Source organism: Panthera leo, chromosome A3, assembly GCF_018350215.1.
Source record: "Panthera leo isolate Ple1 chromosome A3, P.leo_Ple1_pat1.1, whole genome shotgun sequence".
Lineage (NCBI taxonomy): Eukaryota > Metazoa > Chordata > Mammalia > Carnivora > Felidae > Panthera > Panthera leo.
This window is the reverse complement of record NC_056681.1, coordinates 29,456,928-29,482,670: the sequence shown is the minus strand read 5'-3', so window position 1 is coordinate 29,482,670 and position 25,743 is coordinate 29,456,928. Positions and strand designations below refer to the sequence as shown.

Sequence of the window (25,743 nt, the reverse complement as noted above, 5' to 3'; positions counted from 1 at the left end):
CTAAAATGTCCCAACTTTATTTACATCCAGACCCCTGGCTCCGACCCCACCCCAGCTCCTCCGCTTAGCTCTGGGGGAGAAGCTGGATGCGCAGTGACGCTTCGGCCAAGGCTAGAGCTCAAGGAGATGTGTGGGGTGAGCCCCTCACTTCTTCTGGGCTTGTGCCCTAGCCCGCTGAATTTTGTCGGCCGTGGCCCCATCTGTGGCTCCAGTGCAGTGGGATAATACAAGGCTCAGCTCTGCTTCGTTCCTGTGCTCGATGGCCACATCTGCGGCCTGAGCCACATCCCTGTGGTTGTGAGCAGGAGAGGAGATGGTGTCTGTCTGCCCAAGGGCACAAACCATGCCCCTCATCAGCCCACTGGCTCAGCCACCCAGCACCCACAGGGCTCTCAGATGACACACCCAACGAGAAGCAAGGCCTTGACCTTCTGCTCCGGACCCACACGGGAGGCATACTTCTTGGCCTCATATTTGTTGTGTTGCTTCATGCAGATCTCAACAAAGGGCTTAAGAGAGGAAGGGGTGGAAAGAGAAGGTATGTCAGATCCTCTCTCTTATGAGCAAAAGTCCAAAGGGCACACTGCCCCTATGCATTTCATATATCCTTCAGTATATATAACCCCATCCCACCCCCTCCCTGACATGTCCAACAGTTGTGATCTCAACATTCTCAGGGCAGAAACCACCTAAACCACAGATCTGTTAGTGCCTTGAGGCTCCACCATCTGCTGCCACCCTCTCACAATAGAAGTCTCTTGACTTCTCGGGGCCTGTGTTTTCTCTCATGGCTGCCCTTATCCCACCTACTGATCCACCTGCCACAGAAAACAAACCTCCTCGGTGTCCTCCAACTGCCTCCCGCACATGCCCTCCCAGTGCCCCTCCACCCCCTACTCAAACAAGACCTTCCCCTTTAGGCCTCCTTGGAGAAAGCAGTTCATTCCTTCTCTCACCAACATCTGCGGCCTAACAGCCTGCTCTCTCACAGATCTGGCCCACAAGTGTGCAGACACGGGAAGCACCTGCTAACTACGTGGGACAGCTGAACAGATGCATGAATGGGCCATCTGCTTGCCTATCTCTGGGCCTGGTTCTCTCCCCAGGACTACCCTGCCTGAAGGTGGGGCACAGGGACGGCCCGTGTCTCACCAGGTAGCCAATGGGTGATTTCTTGCTCTTTGAAAACTTCTCTAGCTCCTCCCAGTCTTCCAGATCGGCCAGGGCAGTCAGCTTCAGCCACCAGAGCCTGCGGGGAAGCTGGGCTTGAAGGTATCGCAGGATGGGCAGGTGGTCCCAGGACCCATCTGCAGCCGGCTGCCCTAACCCACCTCTTGTCAGGAATGCGGAAGTCACGTGCCAGCTGCTCTGCGCGCTTGTTGTGGCCTCCAAGGATGAGGGTAGTGACCGTGTCGTGTAGAGACAAGTCCAGGAACCGGCCCCCCAACTCATCTTCTAGGCGTCGCTGCAGCCGTAGGAGCCTCATTTGATCCTCTGTGGCCTGGGATGGAGATGAGGCAGGATGGGGATGACAGGGACAAGGAGGAAAGACCGGGAGAGGAGGAGAGGGGGTTCTTAGAAAAGAGGAATGAGGGGGAGCCTGGGTGGCTCAGTTGGTTAAGCATCCGACTCATGATTTTGGTTCAGCTCATGATCTCACAGTTCAGAGGCTGAGCCCTGCATCAGCCTCTGCACTGGCAGTGCGGAGCCTGCTGGGGATTCTCTGTTTCTCTCTCTGCCCCTCCCCTGCTGGCACAGGCTCCCTCTCTCCCTCTCCCCCTCTCTCTGAAAAACAAACAAATAAACATAAAGAAAGAAAGAAAGAAAGAAAGAAAGAAAAGAAAGAAAGAAAGAAAGAAAGAAAGAAAGCCAAACCTTGGCTGCGAACTCGTTCTTGGCTTTGTAGAAGGCGTCAGCTGCTGTCTGCAAAGCTGCAACCCGCCCCTCGATACGCTACAGCCACAAGAAGGGAAGCCTGAGCTCACAGCACAAAGGAAATCAGCCATCCTCATTCGGGGTACACTTCTCTCCCCGGTCCCTGTGCCCAGGGTTGCCAGGGCCAGCCTTACCCTCTGGGTGCACCACTCTGGTGTCCCCAGGGGGGAGGCTAGCTCCTCTGGGACCAACCACCATCCTGGCCTCACGTCTTCCCAGAATCTCCCGCAGCAGAAGGACCAGATGGGGCATGTACCAGGAGGCCTAGATCCCTGGAGAAGGAACCTGACCGACAGCCCAGCCCACGGGCCCCACCCGGCCGTGGACCTCAGACCTCCTCTGCAGCATAGCTGGCTCGGATGTGGAAGCTGCCCAGCTCCTGGTGGTTGTCATCCTGATTGTAGAGGTCCTTCAGCGTCTCTAGCTCCTGATGTTTACAGAACTGGGGCCATGGACAGGCAGGCAGTCAGCAAGGCCAACTCAGGGGCTCAGGAGGCTCCAGCCCCACCCCTGCCCAGGGCGCACCTGTCGGTACAAACTCAGGGCCATGGGCTGGTTCCGAAGAGTCATGAAAAAATCTCCTCGATTTAGCTCATTCTTCAGGTGCAGCAACACCGTGAACACTAAAAGACAATAAGGTGATGTAGGGACTCCAGCCTGGCCCCTTGCTTAGCCCAGGGGCCCCAGCCTGGCCCTCCTCCAAACCCTGCTCACCCAGATCAGTGTCCCCACTCTCAATGGCCTTGCTCAGCGCCAGTTTGCTCCTCTTCATCTTTAGGAGAAGGGGTACCTGCTCCCCAGAGCGTGGCTCATACTCCAGCAGCTGTGGGGTGGGGAGACAGGCACAGAGAGAAGGAGCTGGCCTGGTGGCCTCTAATACCAATGTCAGAGCATCTGGACAGGGCTGGGCGCCCACACCTTGATGGCCAGCTCTGTGCGGCCACAGCCATAGGCCCGCGCAGCAATGTCAGAGTAAGAGACGCCAGGCGTGTCCCCCAGCTTCTGGTTAATGGCCCGAGCAACATCCTCGTCGGACACGTCCTTCTGTTGCACCTGCAGATAGAGGGAGTGGTCACATACACCTAGATCTCACCCTTCACCCTACACCCCCACTTGCCCTCTATCACGATCTACTCCTTCAGCTCTACATTTCATATTTCCTATACCTCACCAGGGCCTGGAATCCCCTATATGCCCTTGAACCCCACCCTATATCTTCACCTTGTAGCAGGCCCAGTGGGCCAGGATCCTGCTGACACCCTGCACTTCAGGAAGGCGCAGGTACTCACAAATCTGGATCGCCAGGGGGTAAAGCCTTCGCAACACAAGCCTGGCAGGCGAGGGGGTAAAGGGTACAAGAGTGAGGTGGGATAGAGAGGGCAGCCTGACCCCAGCCTGTAACTCAGGCCTCCCAGATCCCAGAGAAACAGGTGAGGAACAGTGACCACAAGAATCCAGCAGGGGCTGTGACGCCTGCCCACATACAGCCCTCCTCCCAGAATCCTGGGGTTTGCTGTACCTGTCCAGCAGCACCTGGATGGTGAGTTGCTTATATCTGTAAATTACTTGGTTAAGGATCCAGCTGGGGGATAAGCCCTATTTGCCAAGGACTTTCAGGAAGCATCTTCAGTCCCTCCCCCTTCGCCTACCACCACTGGCTGTAAACATCCTTGTAGCTCGCCTGAGGATACTGGCTATAAGTGAGGGGGATCCCGATGTGATAGTCCCGAATGGCATTGAGCACACGCAGGTCCTGACACATGCGCACGAAGCTGTCAGGTGGAAATCTGTCGAGGAAACACTTCCCAAAGGAGGCCGCCTGAGAAGAGCCAGAGGTCAAGAGGTCTTACCCACCCCCACACACACACACCCCTCCTGCCAGCACACCCCCTGCCCAGCACCAGCCCCCCAGCAGCCCCGCTGTCCAGGCCAACCCTGAGCAGGCTCTTCTGCATGTCTGGCCGGTGCTCATGTCCCGCGGCCTCGATGCACTGCTGCACGGCCTGGGTCAGCTGCCCCAGCTCCTGGATCTCCCGTAGGTACTCGTCTGCCTTCTGGCTCTCTTTCTGGGGGGTGGGGGAAGGGTACCAGGGATGGAGTGCCATGACAGAGAACACCCCGTGTCTGGTCCCCCGTCCCTCCGGACTGTGCTTCACATGGGCTGGTTTGGAGGGGCTGCAGAGGCCAAAGCCCAAACCCCTTCAGCCCGCAGTCCACCTGAGGTGCCCATACCTCCCCCCCGTTATCAGCCCACAACTGCCAGCGAGGGGCCCGGATAGTAACACTGACTTGTGCCTGGGCTGAGGTGAGTAAGGGCTCCCTGCGCCTCCCCATCACCACACGGAGGACACTCCAGTGCACCTGAGCTGACTCTCTCCAGCCCAGTGTCCAGCCCGGACTCTTCTCTTGACAAGTGGCACCTGGCTGAGTCCACCATGCCCAGCCAGGGGCACAGGGCTGAGCCAATTAAGAAGGGAAAGGAGAACATCCTGGGGCCCAGGGAGAAGCCCAGGGCTTTACCTCATACTCTTTCTGGGCCTCCAACAACAGTGCTCCAGGGGCCATCGAGGCAATTTTGAAGATCTCCTCGCTGGCCACTAGGGGAGGGAGATGGTGCGGGTTAGTGGGGCAGGGAATCCTCAGCACTCGATGACCTGATCCTGCCTTGGGTCACATGGTGCCCTTGTGAGGGCCTCACCTGGAACCTCATGTAGGAACTCGTGGGTGCTACGAGAGAAGATGCGGACCCCATCCAGCTCAGGAACCAAATAGGAGTCTTCGTCCAGCACAAACCTGAGCTTGGTCAAGGTTCCCAACAGCACCCAGAAATGGGGCGAGGTAGGTGAACCTCCCTCTCTTTCCCTCCCACCCCCGCCCCCAGGCAGTCCTCCAAGGATACTGGATGCTCTCGGGCGCATCACCCACCACCATTAGCCGCCTCTCCCAGGCCACCACAACGGCCCTCTCTTTGCTGCGAGGGCGGCTGCACCTGTGGGCAGCATCACACACATCTGGGACACACAGGACACCGCCAGCCAGCACAGCCACATCTCCCATTCTCCCACATCACTGCTTACACCACTTTGCCTTGGTAGAGCCCTGCACATACGTGCTACCCCTTATCCCGTTCCGATTGACATCTGCTTCCCTCTACCCCTGTGCTGTCAGCTCCCAGGGGCATCTGGGGCCCACAGCGGGGGCAGGGGTTTCCCTCAAGTATGCAGTGGCAGAGAAGACAAGATGCAAGCTCCACCTGGCATGGCCAGTGGACAGGATGAATCCAGGTGTTCCAGGAAACGAGGTTGTGCCCACCCCCAGCATAACACCCCCATCCTCACCAGACCATCTGCTTCGGGGGGGCCCGGATGTTACAGTTGAACTCACACAGCTTCTCCTGAAAGGGCACAGGGAACACCATGGCCTTGTCTCAGTAGTTACCAGTCTGGTTAAAAAGCCCCACCCCTGCCCCTAACAGATCGCTCCTGGACAAGGCACAGTGCCCCGTGTCATCCCAGGATCACACCTTGAGTGATGCTGTCCCCATCCAGATGTAGCCTGTGTCCGTGAAGAGTGCCAGGTGTCGGTAGGTGAAGGAGACAGCCATCTGCAGGAAGCTGCTCACTCCTGGCGCCAGGCCAGAGGGTGTCTGGGGCAGGCGAGGGGGGACACCAGATGTTGATTTTTCCGAGCTTCCCCCCCGCCTCCCTCACCCCTTCCATTTCACTCCCCTGCCGGGGCCCTCACCACTGCGGAGCAGGCGGACTGGTCCAGGAGGTAAAGATCAGGCCCCACAGCCAGAAGAATGTGTGCAACTCGGTCCTGGCAGAGGGCGGTCCAGCACGAAGGTGCACCCTGCAGACCTGTGGCCGGGGAAGAGGACGGCTTCAGGATGACCAGAGCCCACAGCCTCCGCCTCTGTTGGCCCCACAGTCTGGAGGCACATCTGTAGGCACTGAATGGCTGTCTTGGGGATGTCAGGGCTCACCTGGCACCTCTGGCATCCGGCGGAGTTTGAGGTCACTGACATTGGCACTGAGAGTAAAGCGGTGGGCCCCGGTGAGGATGGCCACCCCTGAACCAAACTCAGTATGGAAGATCCGGGCGTCCAGAACCCGGTTCTGGAGCACCTCCTGGGGAGAGGGGCCGAGGGTTGAGGGGGCCACAGAGTCACGGACTGCATCCCTTTCCCCAGCCCCCTGTGGCCCCTACATTGCCCATGCTGAAGTGTCTCCGGAAGTCACCGTGAAGCCCGTACACCAGCACTCCACCATCCTCCTGCACGCAGAGCAGCTCCTCTTCAGCTGACCAGCCTAGGGACACCACGGGCCCACTCTTCCACTGCAGAGGAGAGGGAGGTTCCTGAGGCTGTCCTTGGGGCACGGACCCAGCCGAGCCCCAAGGTGGGTCAGGCATGCTCACCAGCAGACTGGCCAGAGGCAGGCCGGAAGCAGAATAGATCTCAAGCACTGGCCGTACGCTGGCAGCCTTCTCCTTCCGCCACGGGTTCCTCAACAGTGCTGTCGTTTACGAAGAGATTTTCTGTCCAGGTCCCCAGGCCCACCCCATATGAAGCAGGCTTCAGGAGAACCACAATTTAAAGCATCTCAGTAGGGGGTGAGAGGTGGGGGGGGAATCGGAGTGGCACACATCAGCAAGAACCACCCGACAGCAAGGCCCCCGAGAATCATGGACCTTGAGTCCACCCTGTTGTCCCGGAGCAGGCAGTGGCAGACGGGTGACATACCAATGGGGCCCCCATAGGGCGCAGCAGCTACCAGGCAATCCCTGAGTTCCTCCTTCAGGTCCCAGTCCATGCTGTACAGCTCATATTTCCTGCCCGTGCAGAGGCAAGCAGAGATTAGCCTCCTCATGACCCTGCCTCCAGATGGGAGTGAGCCCCAGAAGAACCCCTAAAACCTCCATTCGCCCTTCACAAGGCAGTCGAGGCCCCCCACAGGTGGGAGAGGGTGATGACCAGAAACATCTAGGGCCCCTGACCACTAGTTGCATAGGGACGGCAGGTGAGGGAGCAGACGGTGCTGGCAGTGCAGGATGTGATTCTCCCGTCCAAGGATGGCAGGAGCTCCTGGCACAGGAGGCTGGCTGTGCAGCCAATATCCAGGTAGGACTAGGTAGGTACAAACTAAGGTAGGGCCAGGGTGGGGTGGGCTGGCTTTGTGCCTGCATCAGCAGGAAATAAGACCCTCTGAGAGGGTCTCTCAGGGCAGGCAGACTTTCCTCTATGTCTGGTTCTTAACACCAAATCAGGTTGTGGGCTTTATAGCCAGGGGTCCAGCTCAACACTGGCTGATAATGAACTCCGTTTTAGAGGCATTGAGTTAGCAGTGGCTGAGAGAAATCCAAGAAGAGCTCTTCGGTGAGTCCAGAGCTGGGGACAGAGTCCTGGGTAGATGTCAATCTCTGAACGCTCAGCTTATGCAAGGTAACAAAAATCACAAGCCCGCATGAGATGGCTGCAATCTGAGACATGTGGATCTCCAAGAGAGTGCACACTGTGTGAAGACAGCGTGGGACACCTGACACATGCCGTCATTTGATGGCTCAAGGTGGAGACAAGGGGACAGAGAAGGAACGAGCACTATCCCAGAAAACGAAGAGAAAGCAGTATTTAAGGGGAGTGTTTCCTCCAGTATCATTTCAGGAGTCGTCCTGATAAGAATCAGAAAGATGCCTACCATTACCTTCTATTTGACATTCTTTTCGGGGTTCTAGCCAAAATAATTTAAGAAAAAAAAGAAGTTTTTATTTTGGAGAAGGAGTGAGTTTGCTCTATTCACAAATAATGTGATTGTCTACTTAGAAAATCCAAAGCAGGACGCTTGGGTGGCTCAGTTGGTTAAGCATCTGACTTCGGCTCAGGTCATGATCTCCCAGTTCATGAGTTCGAGTCCTGCATCAGATGACTCGAGCTCCGCTTCAGGTAAACACAAGCCCCACTTCGGGTAAAAAACGAGCCCGGCTTTGGGTGAGTCATGTTTCTCTTTCTCTTCCAGCCCCTCTGTCTCTCTCTGCCCCTCATGGGATTCTCTCTCTCTCTCTCTCTCTGCCCCTCAATCACTTGTGCCCTCTCTCTCTCAAAAAAAAAAAAAAAAAAAAGAAAGAAAATCCAAAGTAGTCTATGGGAGAATGAACAAAAGAGCTCAGTACGGCAATCAACAAAAACCTACATATTTTCTATACCAATAACTTTTCTATACCATAGCAAGAATCAATTAGAAATATAACTCTAAAAGATCCTAATCATGACAGCAATAAAATGACAATAGGCAAGAATAAACCTAACAAACATTTTTACAAAATAAAATCATAGGGGGGGAAAAAAGAGAGGCAAACAAGGAAATAATACTCCTAACTACAGAGGACAAACTTAGGGTTACTGGAGGGGAGGTGGGCAGGGGGATGGGTTAAATAGGTGGTGGGCATTACAGAGGCCCCTTCTGTGATGAGCACCAGGTGTTGTGTGTATGTAATCAATCACTAAATTCTACATCTGAAACTAACATTACACTGTATGTTAATGAACTGTAATTTAAATAAAAATTTGAAAGAAAAAAAATCAAAGGACACAGAAGACATGACGAAACATCCCAAAATGATCTATGAGTACACAAGAATTCCAATAAAAATTCTCCCAATTTGGGGGGGGGGGTACTAGAAGAGCAAACTGATTCCAAAACTCATTTGCAGAAAAAAAAAATATCTTAAACAGAAAATGTTGGAAAATATCTAAAAATATTTTGAAAATAAAACAACAGACATATACCAAATATCAAATACAGTATATAAAACTAAAGTTGATTAAAACTGTTGTTTTGGCACAGGAATAAGCAAATAGATTGATGGAAGAGAAAAGAGTCCAGAAAAAGAACTGGGAATTGAGCATTACTAGCATTACTAGAGATGTCATTTCAAATTGTTGCAAATTGATACTTGAAATGAGACAATGGGCCATATGGAAAGAATTTCCATGAACGCTATTTCATTACTTAATCTCTACAATAAAATATTTTCCAGATGGAATTCAAACTTTGAATGTTAAAAAAAATAAAGCCGTATCAGAACAAATCTTGGTTATTTTCACATTCTCAAAATAGAAACAATTTCTAAGCATGATACATAACCCAGAAGTCACAAAAAAAGAACAACAAATGAGTCTAAATAAAAATGGACTTTTGTAAACTTCTATATAAAAAGGGGTAAAACAATACATGTGCTTTGTATTTGCTTCCATTTGAAGAAAAAGATTCTGGAAAGATTTCTAAGAATCTAGTAACTGGTTACTGGTAGGTGACGGGGTGGAATCCAGTTGAATAGGGACAGGGATGGGAAAGGGACTTTGAGTTTTTAAATCACTTGAATGGTTATTTATTAAAATGATTAACATTAAAAAACTTTCATAGATTTAAAAAAATCCACTGAAGACAAACTATGAAGACAAACAACGATAAGGGATTTTCGAAAATGTCTGTGACATGTGGAAAAGAGGTACTTTTCTTAAAAATACAAAAGGCTCTGAGTCATTTTCAAAAATGAACATAAAACCAAAAGAAAATAAAAATGGTCAAGAGCTATAATCATACTATTTTATGTGAAAATATTTAAAAACTAAACACAAAAACCTTGAGAAAATATGAGCTAATATTTTTATAATGTGAACTATGGCAAAGTCTTTCAGAGCAAGACAGAAAACCTAGAAATTATCAAGGGAAAAAAAGATTTTATTACATAAAAATTAAAATTCTGTATATTGGGTGGCTCAGTCGGTTAAGCGTCCGACTTCAACTCAGGTCATGATCTCACGGTCCGTGGGTTCGAGCCTCGCGTCGGGCTCTGTGCTGACAGCTCAGAGCCTGGAGCCTATTTTGGATTCTGTGTCTCCCTCTCTCTCTGCCCCTCTTCACCTCACACTCTCTCTCTCTCTCTCTCTCAAAAAAATAAATAAATAAATAAACTTAAAAAAATTCTGTATATTAAAAATATGTAAGAGTCAAGTGACCTTTTAGTTCTCCCCCAAATCCTAGAAAAACCCCCTTCAGTACAGTGCCGGTTAAATAAACTATGGGATGCCCATTCTGAGGAATATTATGTGGCCATTAATAAGCTGAGTCTGTGTACTGACATGAATGATTTCTAGATGTCCTGTTAAATACCAACAAAAGGTGCAGCTCAGTAGGAACCATGTTAACCCATTTATTTTATACAAAAACTGAGCACATACTTTTGACAAGCATATTTACATATAATTATATGTAGGTGTGTAAACACATGGAAAAATGCTCAGAGACATGGAGCTGAATTCAGCCAGAGATAGTGGGTACCTGTGGGGAGGGTGGTGAATGAAGGAGGGATGTTGGGGGACTGCCAACTTTTAGACTTTTGCATTATTTGAATTTCTGATAACCCATGTGCATTTTTTGACATTTTGTTACTAAAATCATTCCATGAAAATCTGATGGGAAAATAGATGTTCACACAGACCTACCACGCCAGTTATCAATTTATTGCCTCGTAGCTCCAAAATCACCCTCCGACACTGTTCTGTGAGAACAGACAGCGTGTCTTTATGCATTTCTCCTCCACAGTGTGATCTTAACCTTTCTCAGTAGAGGGCGCTTGGAGGGATGCGGACCGGGCTCTCCTGACTGCTTCCAGTTGGAGTTCACCCGGAATCACCTTCCCGTGGCTCCCTGGTCCAGACACCACACTCCTAGACTCCTGCCCATACCAGGCTCTACTTCCTCTGCTGCCAAGATGCCTGCCTGTCCACTGGCTACCCTGCCTGTGCCCTTAGGTTTCCACCGACCCCCTCCACACACCTGTGCACCCAACCACTGCTTGTGGCTCAGCTTACAGACACCATGTGCTCCTGGCTGCCTCTCTACACCATTACCACCATTCCATTCCATGCCCACCCCCTTGGCCACCAGCCGCAGCTCGCCTGTGTCCCCCTACCTTCTGAACTCCAGAGGGCTGCTTCTTGCTTGCCCAGCAACCGGGGACCAGCTCTGGTCCGGGCAAACCAGTGAACTTTACTCTCCAGTGAGCTGCAATTTTTATTTTCTCCAGCAAGATCTGAATTCCAGCCTGGGGAGGAGATTCCCTTCCAAGTTTGTCATTCTTTGGGTACTCTCCCTCAGCCCTGGGTGATTCACACAAAACTTTCTTTTACCTTATACTTACTCTTTTATCAGTTTAATAATTCTTCATGTTTATTAAACTCTCTCAGTTTAAGTCTCCCAACTGGACCCAAACTGCTATAAACCTGGTGCAGGGAGTGGTGGCAGAAGACAGACTCCTAAAGATGCGATTTGGGGATTGGTTTGGTTGTGCGCTTGGGCTTGAGGGCAGTGCTGAGTGTTTTTTCCCGGCAAAGGGAAACAAATGCTAGTCACCTACTGCATGAAGTGGCACCACAATTAATCAAGCCTGCGGTTTACTGTGGTGAAATGCCAAGTCAAACATGCACCTTGGGGTGACTTCTGGGCTCGAATGTATGGCAGTAATGGTGATTGTAAGGGCTGGGGATTGGGACAGATTATTTTGAGTGCACTTGGACATTTACAAAGAGAAAACGACAAGTTTGTGCTCATTAACTTTCAGCTCAAGTCATGGTCTGAGAAGCAGAAAGCTTCCATTACAGCCCTAACAGAATCTCTTCTTTCTTGTGGCCACACCGCCTCTTACTGCTAAAAATCAAACACAAAATTTAATTGTGTGGGTTGTTAAATCACCAACATACCATTTCTCGTGTGAGAATTAATGGCTCTTATGAGGAAAAGAATTGGATCCTGAAACCTGCAAACAATGGAAGTAGGTTGCCTTCCTATGTCCAAGGAGACTAGCCTTTGGCTGCTTGAAAACCCTATGATAACCTCACTTGGGGTAGATGTCTTGGGAGCCTCCCTACCCAAGGCTGACCTGGCCTAACACTACTGTTGAGTGGCTAATCTCTCTGCCAATAGCAGAGACTAATATCTGATCCCAATATGGCACCATTCCTGGGGGGACCAGCCTGCAAGCTGATTATGTATGACTTTGCAAGGGAGGGGGTGGCCATCAGCAGCCAAACCCACTGGTCAATCAACTTCCCTCAGAGTGGACAATCTGATGTAATGATGCCTCCAGATTTCATGCAGCATAAACACCACAGCATCACCCATGAAATGTTTTTGTCCAAAATGTTCAACCTGAATCTATTCAAGCCTCTAGATCTACAACACAGTTTCAGGAAATTCAGACTACGATAGATTACACAGTTCAAGTTCAAAGGCACCACAAAGAAGTAATGGGACAAATCCAGATAAAACCAATGGTCTATTAAACAGTCAATGTCATGAAAAACAAAAGGTAAGGGTGGGAGTGGGGATAACAATAGTCAAGTTTATGAAAGACTTAATTAAGACAGGTAAGCAAACGAGTAAGTCTAGTTTAGGCCTTGATTTGAACTGGTTATAAAAAGACACTTTGGGGGCACGTGGGTGGCTCAGTTGAGCATCCAACTTCGGCTCAGGTCATGATCTCGCAGTTTGTGAGTTTGAGCCCCATGTTGGGCTCTGTGCTGACAGCTCAGAGCCTGGAGACTGCTTTGGATTCTGTGTCTCCCTCTCTCTCTGCTCCTCCCCTACTCACATTCTGTCTCTGTCTCTCTCAAAAATAAAATAAAAACATAAAAAAAATTTTTTTTTAATAAAAAAAAACATAAAAAGACACTTTGAAGCCAATTGGGTAAGTCTGAATAGGGACTGGTTGTTAGATGATTTTAAATGTTAACTTTGTTAGGTGTGAAATAGTATTGCAGTTTCATAGAAAAGACTGCATTTTCACAGGAAAAAAAATTGTCATTTTTTAAAAAGTAATGCACATTGGGGCGCCTGGATGGCGCAGTCGGTTAAGCGTCCGACTTCAGCCAGGTCACGATCTCGCGGTCCGTGAGTTCGAGCCCCGCGTCAGGCTCTGGGCTGATGGCTCGGAGCCTGGAGCCTGTTTCCGATTCTGTGTCTCCCTCTCTCTCTGCCCCTCCCCCGTTCATGCTCTGTCTCTCTCTGTCCCAAAAATAAATAAAAAACGTTGAAAAAAAAAAATTAAAAAAAAAAAAAAAAAAAAGTAATGCACATTGAAGTTATGTCTGTAATTTATTTTAAAATATAGCAGAAAAAGTATTTGATTGAAAAGATGTGCCTACGCATGCCTGGGGGGTTTAGTCAATTAAGTGTCTGACTTCAGCTCAGGTCATGATCTCACAGTTCATGAGTTTGAGCCCCGGGTCGGGTTCTGTGCTCACAGCTCAGAGCCTGGAGCCTATTTCAGATTCTGTGTCTCCGTCTATCTCTACCCCTTCCTTGCTCACGCTGTCTGTCTCTCTCAAATAAATAAATATTAAAAAGGGTGGGGGGAGGACAGATGAAAAGAAAATAGCAAACTGCTGATACTTATTGAAGCTAGGTGATGAGTACATGAAGATCCACTAAATTACTTTTACTACGTTTATGTATATTTGAACTTAAAAAAAAAAGTTTATTTCTCTTGAGAGAGAGAGAGAGAGAGAACAAGCATGGGAGAGGCGGAGAGAGGGAGGGAGACAGAATCCCAAGCAAGCTCCACCCTGCCGCATGGAGCTGAATGGGGGGCTTGAACCTACCAACCATGAGACCATGACCTGAGCCGAAACCAAGAGTTGGACGCTTAACCGCTAAGCTACTCAGGCGCCCATAAAATATTTAACTTCCAAATTCCTGAAGCAAATATTGTAACATAACAATTTTTAAGCCTAACTGATAGTGCTGGGTGTTCATTCTACTATTCTACTTTGTTGTACACTTGAAAATGTTCACAGTAAAAGGTTAAGTTGTATTTCCAAGAGAGAAGTGAAGATTCATCTCTAACCAGTGTTCCAGGGAGTAAAGTTCAGATGAGGCCTGAGATCCGTCCGCTGAAGTGACAGAATGTCACTAAGAATAGGGTGGTCTGACCAGAGTGAATGGTCAGTGGGAAGAGAAAAAAACAGAACCAAATACAGATGGCAATCTTTAGACCTTTGGCTAGAGCGGCGAGAAGAAAGAAGGGGTGAGAAGGAGGGACCTATGGAATGGAGGAGTTTATTTTTTGTCAGGATGGGGAGATACAGATCACATTTCTAGTACCCGCCCCAGAGATAATGGAGTAGGTTTGGCCACAGAAGCTCATTGTAGCCGGCATCTCAGGTGACCTGGATGCAGGGGGTCCTGGACAACAGCTGGAGAAGCCCTGTGGCTGAGGGAGGCCGTGGGTGGATGGTGCGTGGTTTCTGGGAAGGCAGGGAGACAGGCACATCTCACTGGGTCAGGAAAGACAGCTGGCAGGTTTGGTAGGGGGAAGTCTTAGCCCTTCTATGTGACTTCGAGTTCTCTGGGAAGCACAAGGTGAAGTCAGCTGTTGGGCAGAGGGGCCAAGAAGACTATGATTTGCAGTATTTCGAAATTATTTGAATTGTTGTGTAATCTTTTAAAAGGAAAAGCAGCGGAGCGCCTGGGTGGCTAAGTTGGTTGAGTGTCCGACTTCGGTTCCGGTCATGATCTCGCGGTCCGTGGGTTCAAGCCCCGCGTTGGGCTCTGTGCTGACGGCTCAGAGCCTGCTTTGAATTCTGTCTCTCTCTCTCTCTCTCTCTCTCTCTCTCTGCTCCTCCCCTGCTCATGCTCTCTCTCTCTCAAAAAGAAATAAACATTAAAAAAAATTTTTTTTAAAGGAAAAGTAGAGCCCTTGTGATGAGTGTAGGCTGACCCCACATAAAAGGACTGCGAGGGCCCACTTGAGGCTGGTGGGCACAATTTGCAGTAGTCCCACCCTGCCTGTCTGTGGCCTGCCTGGCAGCACTCAGTAGCCTGGGCACGGGTAGAGATGGTGAGTGGCTGGTGCACTGGGAGGTGCCCCTGTGCCAGGCGGATGCAGCCAAAGGACAAAGGAACAAAGTTGTTGGGGAAAAGGCAAGAAACTGAAACGACTGACTATGGCTGCACTCCAAGCTGGACAGGGAGGGGCATGTGTATAGAAGGGGGCTCTGCACATGATACGAAGAGAACAGAGGGTTCCTGGGATGGGGAGCCCGATGAGGTTGAAGGACAGGTGTATTAGGAGGTATCGGAGTATAGTGAAGACAGGAGCTCATGGTCACAGAGGGAGTTGCCTGAATTGAATGTTTCAGAGGGAAAGCAGTTCTGGAAGAACACAGGCGCCAGGTGGAGGGTGGCTAACGTAAAGTCACTTTTGAAGAACTCATGGAACTATGAAGCCTGGTGGCCACTTAAGTCACCCTGGAAGGTCGCAAGAGCTGGGATGTCCAGGAAGCTGTCCAATCAGTCAGTGGGGGATGTGGTTCAGGAGGCTGGCGGCAGCACAGACCTAGCTGGGAAGAGGGCAGAGCCCCTCCACGGGGTACACGAATTAAGAGTCAGGGAGCGAAGAACAACAAAACATGGACCACCTCCCAAGGCTTTGAGGTGAAGAAGCCTTCTCAGGGACAGTCAGATGACTCAAGCTGTGCCTACAGGGTGGTGGCATGGGGTATGGATAGGCAAGGTGAAAGGCAGCAGGGAGAGCGGCTTCTCAGAAGAGCCGAGGGGTATGGACTTTTATAAGGACAGCCACAGCCTTAATGAGGAAGGCCAGTCCCATATTTCTCCTCTATTCCCGGGTTCCAGAAGTGGGAAATCTCAGCAGCAGTAAACAGACCGTGGATTCTAATACCAGGAAATCACTGAACCTAGCAGCTCTTGCAGCCTCAGTTCCAGCCCCCTCCAGGAAACACTGAAGAAATCCCTGTGGCCGTGCAGCTGAACTCCTGGGAAGTTCCCAGTTCCAAGCATGGTCCGCCACAGTGTGGGAAGAGCCTTGTGTGAAAACAGATGATCTCCAGCCTTTGCCTCAAGGGTCCATGCGGGGCTACTGAACCACTGGGGAGGAAGGGGCACATCAAGTCTAGCCTTGGGGAACAATCTACTTATTCCAAAATCCTCAGGCCTGAAGGAGAGCCCACCATCACCCCTGAAATCCTTCGATTCCAATCTGCCTCAAAAATAAGTACTACTAAAGAACTCTTGTACATTGTTGGAAATGTAAAATGGTGTAGCTGCCATGGAAAAAAGTATGAGAATTCCTCCCAAAAAAATAAACAGGATTACATGTAACCCAGCAGTTCCATTCAGTATCCAAAAGAACTGAGAACAGTCTCGAAGGGATATCTGCACACACATGTTCCTAGCAGCGTTATTCACAACAGCCACGAGGTGGAAGTAACAGAAACAGAAACAGAAAACAGAATGGTGGCAGGGCGCCCGGGTGGCTCAGTCGGCTGGGCGTCGACTTCAGCTCAGGTCATGATCTCGCGGTTTGTGGGTTCGAGCCCCGCGTCGGGCTCTGTGCTGACGGCTCAGAGCCTGGAGCCTGCTTCAGATTCTGTGTCTCCCTCTCTCTCTGCCCCACCCCTGTTCATACTCTGTCTCTGTCTCAAGAATAAATAAACATTTAAAAAAAAAGAAAAGAAAAGAAACCAGAATGGTGGCTACCAGGGCTGGGGGAGGGGGAAAATGGGGAGTTATTGTTTAATGGTTATAGAGTTTCAATTGTGCACGATGAAAAAGTTCTGGAGATTCATTGCACAACATGAATGTACTTACTACTACTGGAATGTACCTTAGAATGGTTAAGGCATGACATTTTATATTATGTATATTTAACCACAATTTTTAAAATCGTTTGTGTTTAGGGGCACCTGGCTCAGTTGGTACAGCATGCGACCCTTGATCTTGGGGGCGTAAGTTCAAGCCCCACATTGGGTGTAGAAATTACTTAAAGACAAAATCTTCAAAGTTCATGTTTACATGTTACACCCCCCCCACCCCCCGCAATCCTACTAAAATAGTCAAGCCCTTTTCTAAGAAGAGTTTTAGGAGAACATAATGTATCTTGCCTCCTTTCTTTTACCATAAGGGATGTTTCTAAAGTACCTGAGATAATGTGCCCCAAATCAAGCTAACCCTTTCCGCACAAAACTCACTCTTCCTTTCTCATTATCTTAAGCCAAAACCCCAATCATCCTCAATTCCTTGCTCTACCTCCTTCCTACTGAGTGCAACCTATCACAATCTCCTTTGATTTTGTCCCCTAAATATCTGATGCATCCCTTTTTCTCCATTTCTACCATACTGCCACCATCAACTTCTCCCTCGTCTATTCCTCCAGCCCCCTCACCAGTCTCCCTTGCCTCCATATTTGCTTGCCCCTTCTAACTTGTCCTCCCTAATGCCTCTAGAAGTTACACACACACACACACACACACACACACACACACACACACCTGTGGCAATCCAGCCACACTGGCTCTCTGTTTAGATGATCGAGGGTGTCCTAGTCTTTCCTGCCTCAGGGCCTTTGTATATGTATGCTCTTTTTCATCACAGTCCCTGCACTTATGTTTACTCATCCCCTGGATGGGGGAATTATATTTCCTTCAGAAAGTTTTCTTTACCTCTAACCTCCAGCCTATTCTATATACTCTCTTAGGACCCTATATCTCTTCTTTATGGTGATTATGATTAAACAAATACTAAGTCATTAATGGTTATCAACTGTCTCTCCTGCTGGCTATAAGCTCCATGAGAGTAGACAGGGTCTGTCTTTTTATTGGTCACACTAAGACACTTTAGTGTCTTTTATTTACACACTAAGCCTGGCAAAGGGTTGAGCAAAATTAATCAACGGGATCAATCCAAGTTTGGTTTTCAGGATAAAAATGGCTAAAATTCTGGAACTCCATAGGAACTAGTAACCATTCCCTCTCCTTGCATTCCCAAATTCAGTGAACTTTCCAAAACATTACTTCCAATGCAAAAGAATCCTATCCTGTAAAAAGGATTTGAAAGGCAATGTCTGCCACTTGTTTATCATTAATTCACTTACTGGAACATATCCTGGCATAAGGCTATGCACAAATATGAATAAAACCAAATAGTTGCATTTAAAACATTTCCACTCTGGGGGAGCCTGGCTGGCTCAATTGCAAGAGTATGCGACTCTTGAACTTGGGGTCATGAGTTGGAGCCCCACATTGGGTGTAGAGGTTACTTAAGTAAACTTAAAAAAAAATTTTCCACTCTGGTGAAGCTAGAATATGCTGTTATATTTTCCTGTTAAAACAAGACAAAACAAAACAAAACAAAACAAAACAAAACAAAACAAAACAAAACAAAAGGAGTACCTGGGTGGCTTAGTCGGTTAAGCATCTGACTTTCGCTCAGCTCATGGTCTCAGGGTTTGTGAGTTCGAGCCCAGAGTGAGGCTCTGTGCTGACAGCTCAGAACCTGGAGCCTGCTTCCGATTCTGTGTCTCCCTCTCTCTCTGCCCCTCCCCCACTCCCGCTCATGCTCCTGCTCTCTTTCTCTCAAAAATAAATAAACATAAAAAAAAAAAAAAAAACACAAAAAAAACCCTATCCTTTAACACATTTAAAGGTTCTAAAAGACTGGATTCAAAGCCTGCCTCCACCGCTTACTGGCTGGGTAACCTGTCTACCTAATCGCTCTGCGTCTCAGTTTCCCCATCAGTAAGATGGGGCTAATGATAACTACCCCATGGGGTCATGAAACAAACAAGTTAATACATATCAGATACTTAACACAGTGTCTAGAACAGAGAATGGCTCAACATTCATTAGCAAAAGTCAAAGGCTTAGACCTTTACCCTTTCTGGCAGTACAGCACAAGTAAGGGGAGGCTAGCCAGACAGGTCATGTCTATGGCACATACTCAACAATGACATTCATTTAAAACTTTCCTGATGCATCAACAAGGCTAAGACTTTTTGTGATAAACAGGAGCTCTGTGGTAATGACGTCTTTTGTCTTCAGCATTCTCGGATTTAACAAACCTGTGTAGGCAATATGTATTTTCAAAACACACAATGTGTGTTTTCATACTTTTAAAAGGGTATGCTGTATGTGTAAACACTAAGTCGTATGGCTACTTCTGTCAAATGATATCCCTTCTCCACAAGAAAAAAAACAGTTGAAATCATTGTTATTTCCTACTGACTTTACTGCTTCTTCATTAAGTTTCTGCATTTTTTTCACATTGTATATGCATATTTACAAGAGATAATAATTATAAATAAACAACAAAAGCAACTGAGCTCTAAAAATTGCCACAAAGCATTTGTCCATCTTGAAAGTGTTAAGAGCTAACATTTTGTGTTATCAAAAATTATGCTGAAAACTTTTAACATGTGAATAAAAATGGTATAGAGTTTCACTAACACAACAGGGTATTTTGTACTGAAATACGACCCCAGTGCAGTATCTTCTGACCTTTAGGTGCAATCAAAAGTATTCTTAAAACTTTATGGGATTACTACACAGCAGGCATTGTTCTAAAAATGCATTGGACATAAAGAGATAAACATAGTCTTGGTCCTCAAGGAACTTAGTTTATACCATAAGAAACCTATGTAAATATTGCTCTACTGTACCATTCATAACAGAAGTAACACTGGGCCCTATGAAGCCCAAGAAAGTCAGCTGACTTAGGACTGGAAGAGCGACGGTTTCAGGAAGAAACCTTGAACCAAGTCCTGAAAGATGAGCAAGAATTCTCCGGTGAGATAAAGAGGGCAATGGCAGTACCCACAGAAGGAACTGAAAGCTGGTGCAAACATCGGGAAGCCATGAAACACGGCGGTGTTTTGGGGTCCTGCAATTCTGTGCAACTCGAATACAAGACTTGGGTAGGAGAGGAGCAAATGGAGCTGGAGACAAACAGAGGCTGACTTACAGATGTTCCAATAGAAGAAGTTTGTGTTTTAACCTACAGAGAAGGGACGCCATTGAAAAATCCTTATCAGGGTAATGATGCGACCGGTTTACACTTCATATCAATAGTTTAGGACTCTACGACTTCCAGGAGAGGGTTACCCCTAACTGAGGGTCCTCACTCGCGCTGCTCCTGAATTCACAAACGACTTGCTCCCTTCTCCCAGCCTGGGTTTGCTGTTACCCCGCCCGCCAGCCGTGCGATCCCGCCTCCCGCGGAGCGCCCCTGTAGTCTGACTTTGGCAGCACTTCGCCGCAGGAGACTAAACACTCGCTATCACCCGCAGGCCGCCTCCCTCAACGTGATCTGAGCATCCTTCCGGAGGCTGACATATCGGGGCTTCAGCGTTAGACGCTGCTCTACTTCTGTGACCGCCGTGCTTGCCTCAGTTTCCCTCCTGGATCTGGGGAAGGCCCGGCCCCTTGGCCATTAGGCGGCTGTGCGTTAAGTGGTGGACGCCGGGGGAGAGCCGGCGAGGGGCGGACCCCAGCGCCCACAGTGACGGGGGCGCGCGCCGCCGGCTCCGCCCGAAGACTCTAGTCGGCGGGCCAGCGGGGTAAGCCGGACCGCGCGCGGGAGGGCGGGGCGGCTCACCGGTAAAAGGCAGAGTCCCCGAGCGGGTTCCAGTTCGCCGTGTAGCAGTCCATGGCTGGTGCCAGAGGCTGCTGGGCAGCGCAAAGGAGACACCCGCCGGGCGCGGGCTCCGGGCCGGCACTTCCGCTTCCGCCCGTCCGGGTCACGTGGTGAGGCTGCCGCTACGGCCATCACCACTGTGGGCAACTTGCGCTCGGCCGCCGCCGCGCCCCCGCCCACACCCGGGCCTCGTGCCCGCCCGGGTGGGCCCGGCCCTGGCTCCTGCTCTCCTCCGCGGCTACCCACGCCGCCTCCTTGTCCCCTCGGGCGCTGGGGGTCGCGCAGGGCGGGACATGGGTGACCGGAAGTGGAAGCTGTGAACGTCGCCGCCCGGGGCGCCGAAGCTCCAGGCGCCGTCGGGGCCGCCGCGACGCACGCATGGAGAGCGCTGGGCTCTGGGCTGCGCACCGACGGCTAACCGGGACGCACGGGTTCTGCCGGGCGCGGGCTGTGCAGAACCGACCGGCCTCTCGGGGCGCGGGAACATGAGGCTAGGCCCGGAGCCCTCAGTGGGCGAGGCGCGCGGTGTGCGGGCCTGCCCCGGTCGCGGGTGAACGGTGCAGAGCCCCGGGACTCGGTAATTGGCACGAACGGGCGCGCGCATGCGCGGGGCGGCGGCGGGCACGTGGCGGGGCTCAGGGCGGCGCCGCGCGGGAAGCGCCTCGGTGCCCAGGCCAGAGACCCCCTGACTCCGGTACCAAGTGTCACCGAGGCACGCGCCACCATGAGTCCCCCTCTGCCGCCGCCACCTCTCCCCTGTAGCCCTGAGCAGCCCTGGAGGGGCCGGCGCAGCTCTCGTTTAGCGGGCGCTGGGCCCGACCTGTCCTGAGTCCCCACGCGCGCCGCGGCTTAGTGGCCTCTCCCCGCAGCCCGTCATTGGCAGCGGCGGCATGGTCTTCTGTCTGGACAACGAGCAGCCACGCCACCCGCTGCGAAGCGCCATGGTCCACTTCCAGGCCTCAGAAGTCCAGCAGCTGCTACACAACAAGTTCGTGGTCATCTTGGGGGACTCAAGTGAGTGCCCTTCTAGGTTCACACTACCCAGCCTCGCACCTTCAGTCTGTTTCCTATGACTGGACCCATTGTCTCCATCACAAATTTCTTTCTACCCTTAGCCTGTTCCAGGCCAGTAGGTTTTCTTTTATTTTCCCACACACCATCCACGGGTTTCCCGACAGATGTAGCCTGTCAAATTTTTTACCCCGTCCTTGTTCAGTATTTCTTTTCCCTGACAGTCCCCCATGGGACTCCTTTTATGGGAGCAGTAGATTGTGTTGTCTGTCTCCTGGGTCTACTTATCTCTGCCAGGTGATCTTGGGTCGCTGTGTACTAAGTTGAGGGTGGTGCGTGGCCAGAAGGCGGAGGTAATACAGGATTTTTTTAACCTTACCTTTTCTCCTATCTCTGTTAACACTCCACAGAGGTAGTGGTGGGCAGCCCTAACCTTGGGAAGATGAGGCCTGGACTTAGGAGGAGCTGGGGTGGGGTGAGGCCTGCCTTAGCCTCAGGATCTCTGTCTCCCTGCAGTCCAGCGGTCTGTGTACAAGGACCTAGTGCTCTTGCTCCAGAGGGACTCCCTGCTCACAGCTGCTCAGCTGAAAGCCAAGGTGAGGGAAGCTCGATAGTCATGCCAGTGGTGGGTGGGCACAGACCCTGGCCTGGCAGGGTCTTCCTCCCTGGCCTGGGTCTGACCAGCTGGGTTGGGGGGGGCGGGCAGGGGGAGCTGAGCTTTGAACAGGACCAACTGGTGGCTGGGGGTCAGCTGGGCGAGCTGCACAACGGGACACAGTACCGGGAGGTCCGCCAGTTCTGCTCGGGTTCTGGCCACCACCTTGTGCGCTTCTACTTCCTCACCCGCGTTTACTCCGAGTACCTCGAGGGCGTCCTGGAGGAGCTGACATACGGGCCTGCCCCGGACCTGGTGATCATCAACTCCTGCCTCTGGGATCTCTCCAGGTTGGGGCGGCGGGGAGAGGGAAATACTGGTTGGGGGTGGAGGTGTGGCTCAGAGGCTCTCCACCCTCTGCCCTCGCCCACCCTGCGTGTGCCATCCGACAGGTATGGCCGCTGCTCAATGGAGAGCTACCGAGAGAACCTGGAGCGGGTGTTTGTGCGCATGGACCAGGTGTTGCCAGACTCCTGCCTGCTGGTGTGGAACATGGCAATGCCCTTGGGGGAGCGCGTCACTGGGGGTTTCCTTCTGCCAGAGGCAAGTGACCGGGGCCCTTCAGGTTGGGGGAGGAGGCAGCCGACTGGTAGATAGAGGGCCTTCCCTCCCCGACCCTGCTTCATTGTGTGGCTCTTAGATGCTACGCTTTCTTACTCAGCTCCAGCCCCTGGCAGGGTCTCTGCGGCGGGATGTGGTTGAAGGGAACTTCTACAGCGCAACGCTGGCCGGGGACCACTGCTTTGATGTCCTGGACCTCCACTTTCATTTCCGGCATGCGGTACAGCACCGTCACCGAGACGGTGTCCACTGGGACCAGCATGCCCACCGCCACCTCTCACACTTGCTTCTGACCCACGTGGCCGACGCCTGGGGTGTGGAGCTGCCCCAGCGTGACTATCCTTCTGGTGAGCCCTACCACAGGGGGTAGGATAGTGATGCAGAGGGGGTTCACAGAGCACAGGGCTCAGAAACAGAACAGGACAGAGGTACTCGGGGGGGAGTAGGGACCTCTTGAAGGACTGTTGTGGCCCCTGAGTGCTCCTTCCTCATCCCGTGGGGAGAGTGAGATCACGGGAGCAACATCCTGATCTGAGCTTTGGTTCTGTACGGTCTAGCATGTAGAAATCTCTGTGTGGGTGAACGAGCTTATGTAACCTTTGAGCACGTAAGGTAGCGGGTCAAAAGACCCCTATCCTACAGGTGAATAGGAAAGAAATGGGGGTGTTTCTAGCTAGGCATGGGGGTGGGGGGTGGAAAGACAGAAGTGGAGGAAGGATAATCATGTGGTGTGGCAGAAGCAAAGAAGCCCCTCAGTTGGTGTCACCAGCCTCTCAGTTCCTGCCTGCTCTTCAAAGGGGGCATGGTGGCTGATTGTTTCCATGTCTGCGTTCCCCCTGGATCATGTCCTCAAAGAGCAAGGTTCCTGCCGTGTTGCCAGCTCATCCTTTTTGGCTCCAGCGTCTAGGACGATTGTGTACATAGCACCTACAGAATTGTGTTTGTTGAGTTGGGGGCACGAGTCATATCAGAAGGCTGTTTGTAGCAGCACTATAGGTTGTGAGGGCAGAGAGAGACCAGGAATGTCATAGAGGTGAACTTGTAGGACTTGGTAGCCAGGAGTTGGAGCCCCTTGGGAGGTGAATTAGGAATTTGATTACATAATGGTTCAGTTTCCTTGTTTTTTAGATGAGAAGAACTAATCCTCAGCAAAGAGAGGGATGCTCTAAAGGTTGTAAGGCTAGTTTGTGGTGGCTCAGGTCTTCCGAACCCGGTTTGGAACTCCAGAAATAGAAATGTGAAAAGGAAGAGTTGGGTGGGAGGATGTGATTGGTGAGTCTGGTGCAAGCAGACCTCTGAGGTGCTGGGGAAATGTGCAGTAGATCTGGAGTCAGCAGGGCCCGGCTGAGCGCATGAGTGTGGACCGTGAAAGGAGAGAGCAGAGCGGGGGCCATGCTGTAGAAGGGAAGAGGGGCTGCTGGAGGAAACAAAAGGAAAAGAGAGCAGAGGCACTTTCAGGGAGGACAGAGTCTATTGGCTGTGTCACGTGACTGTCAGGAAAAGAGGAAGTGGTTGCTTGTAGTCAGAAAAGTGCTGAAGGTGTGGAGTTGGGTTAAGAGGCAGAAGCAATTGATGAGGGAATGGAAAATGGTCAAAATACCCCTTTTGGACATTTGGGAGGCATGGGACTGCTGGGACAAGAGAATGACAGGAAGAACACACGTTGTCCAGAAGGAAGACCTCTTAAGCTCATTTATTGGTCTGTGGGGAGAAGCTGGGAGAGGAAAAAGTTACAGATACAGGAGCTGGGCATACAAAGGAAGAAGGCTCTAGAGGGGAGCAGGAAGTCAGAGCAAAGGCAGATCCGTGACTTTGAGAAAGGTAAGGAAGAAGGACTGTACTCTGGGCTTGGCCTGAAATGAGAGGGAATGAGGAAGACTGGGTAGGAAGCAGAGGGTGCTTTCACCTGGTGGCCCTGTTCTCCAAGAGGAGGGAAGAGAAGTGTGGACAGCCAGATTTCAGGGCGAACTGGCTCTCAGGCCTAAAACAAACAACCATCCCATTCCTAGACCCATGGATTGAGGACTGGCCAGAGCCGGATCATCCGTTCCAGGGGAGCCATGGGCAGCCCCCAGACTTCGGGGAGCAGCTGGCCTTGCCCCCACCCCAGCCTTCTCCTCTGCCCCCTCCCATACCTTTCCCCTACCCCATTCCTCAGCCCTCGCCGCCTCCCCTGTTTCCACCCCTGCCCCAGGACACCCCCTTTTTCCCAGGCCAGCCCTTCCCAGCCCATGAATTCTTCAGTTATAATTCAACAGAAGACTTCTCGATGTCACCCCACTTAGGTAGGTGCCTCCGTGGCCTCCCTTCACACCTCTCCCAGGTTCCCCACGCACCTTCCCCAGCCTAGCCTTTTGTGCCCAGGTGGGCTGAGGAGATGGGTAGCTCCTTGTGCCCCCAGGACTGGGTTCAGTCACTGCTGGGTCTAGAACAGCGTCTGTAGACTCATTAATTAATCCATTGATTGTCACAATTTGCTGGTTTGGAGGTAGGGGAAGTGGTATTGCCATTTTGCAGATGGGGAAACAGAAGCCTCGAGAAGCTCACCCTGGAGGATCAGAGCTGCCTGAAGGCAGAGCTGGCCTCACCTTGGCCACAAGCCCACTCTGATCATGACTGGTTCTTTTGTAGGATGTGGCCCTGGAGTGAACTTTGTGCCTGGCCCCCTGCCACCTCCAGTCCCTGGCCCTGTCCCCCATGGTCAGCACCGGGGCCCAGTGGTCCACCGGGGGATGCCACGCTGTGCTCCCAGCAGCCCCTACCATGTGCCGAGGATGGGGGGGCCCTGCAGGCAGCGGCTCAGACACTCAGACAGACTGATCCACACAAACAAACTGGACAGACAGCCTCCTGCCCATTCGGGGACATGGCCTGGGTAGACTGGATCTTGGGCTGGGGCTGGATGTGCCGATGGCCCTGCAGGGCCTGCTTGCCACCCCCGGTGCTGGGTCAGGGTGTCTGTTATGCCTGACATTGTTCTCGTCCATTGCTGTCACTAAATAAAGGCATGGAAGAACAGAGTGGCATCTTCCTGTGTGAGGGAATGGGTCTCCCAAACCATGATCTCAAGGGTTGGGGAGCTGCCTCTGGATC

General features: G+C 51.2%; 2 protein-coding genes across 3 annotated transcripts; one reads left to right on the top strand and one right to left on the bottom strand.

The window, feature by feature from the left end:
* Window position 1: 1 nt before the first annotated feature.
* On the bottom strand, window positions 2-20,511 carry VPS16 (VPS16 core subunit of CORVET and HOPS complexes). The gene is made up of 24 exons (XM_042931455.1): window positions 20,385-20,511; window positions 6,680-6,768; window positions 6,355-6,452; window positions 6,145-6,273; window positions 5,921-6,065; window positions 5,680-5,795; window positions 5,459-5,581; window positions 5,274-5,329; window positions 4,835-4,924; window positions 4,634-4,728; window positions 4,456-4,532; window positions 3,870-4,001; window positions 3,627-3,754; window positions 3,455-3,490; window positions 3,157-3,265; window positions 2,854-2,988; window positions 2,650-2,758; window positions 2,461-2,558; window positions 2,270-2,377; window positions 1,876-1,953; window positions 1,332-1,501; window positions 1,153-1,249; window positions 406-509; window positions 2-289 (listed from the first exon to the last, which is right to left on the bottom strand). The coding sequence occupies exons 1-24, from the start codon at window positions 20,435-20,437 to the stop codon at window positions 145-147; spliced, it is 2,520 nt and encodes an 839-aa protein (XP_042787389.1). The 5' UTR covers window positions 20,438-20,511; the 3' UTR covers window positions 2-144.
* On the top strand, window positions 20,212-25,666 carry PCED1A (PC-esterase domain containing 1A). Of its 2 annotated transcripts, none has more exons than XM_042931457.1 (8): window positions 20,212-20,346; window positions 21,293-21,437; window positions 21,951-22,030; window positions 22,141-22,379; window positions 22,482-22,632; window positions 22,751-22,997; window positions 24,660-24,935; window positions 25,282-25,666. In XM_042931457.1, the coding sequence occupies exons 2-8, from the start codon at window positions 21,314-21,316 to the stop codon at window positions 25,527-25,529; spliced, it is 1,365 nt and encodes a 454-aa protein (XP_042787391.1). In that variant the 5' UTR covers window positions 20,212-20,346; window positions 21,293-21,313; the 3' UTR covers window positions 25,530-25,666. The 2 variants fall into 2 exon arrangements, with proteins under 2 accessions (XP_042787391.1, XP_042787390.1); XM_042931456.1 differs by lacking the exon at window positions 20,212-20,346 and adding an exon at window positions 20,585-21,000.
* The last annotated feature ends 77 nt before the right edge of the window (window positions 25,667-25,743 follow it).

Excerpts from the sequence above, each read along its gene's own strand:
- VPS16 (XM_042931455.1), bottom strand. The coding sequence starts at position 20,437 with ATGGACTGCTACACGGCGAACTGGAACCCGCTCGGGGACTCTGCCTTT. Across the intron at positions 6,066-6,144 it reads GACACTTCAGCATGGGCAAT|GAGGTGCTCCAGAACCGGGT; the intron begins GTAGGGGCCACA and ends CCCTCTCCCCAG. Across the intron at positions 4,729-4,834 it reads GATGCGCCCGAGAGCATCCA|GTTTGTGCTGGACGAAGACT; the intron begins GTATCCTTGGAG and ends GACCAAGCTCAG.
- PCED1A (XM_042931457.1), top strand. The coding sequence starts at position 21,314 with ATGGTCTTCTGTCTGGACAACGAGCAGCCACGCCACCCGCTGCGAAGC. Across the intron at positions 22,031-22,140 it reads CTGCTCAGCTGAAAGCCAAG|GGGGAGCTGAGCTTTGAACA; the intron begins GTGAGGGAAGCT and ends GGGGGCGGGCAG. Across the intron at positions 24,936-25,281 it reads CTCGATGTCACCCCACTTAG|GATGTGGCCCTGGAGTGAAC; the intron begins GTAGGTGCCTCC and ends GTTCTTTTGTAG.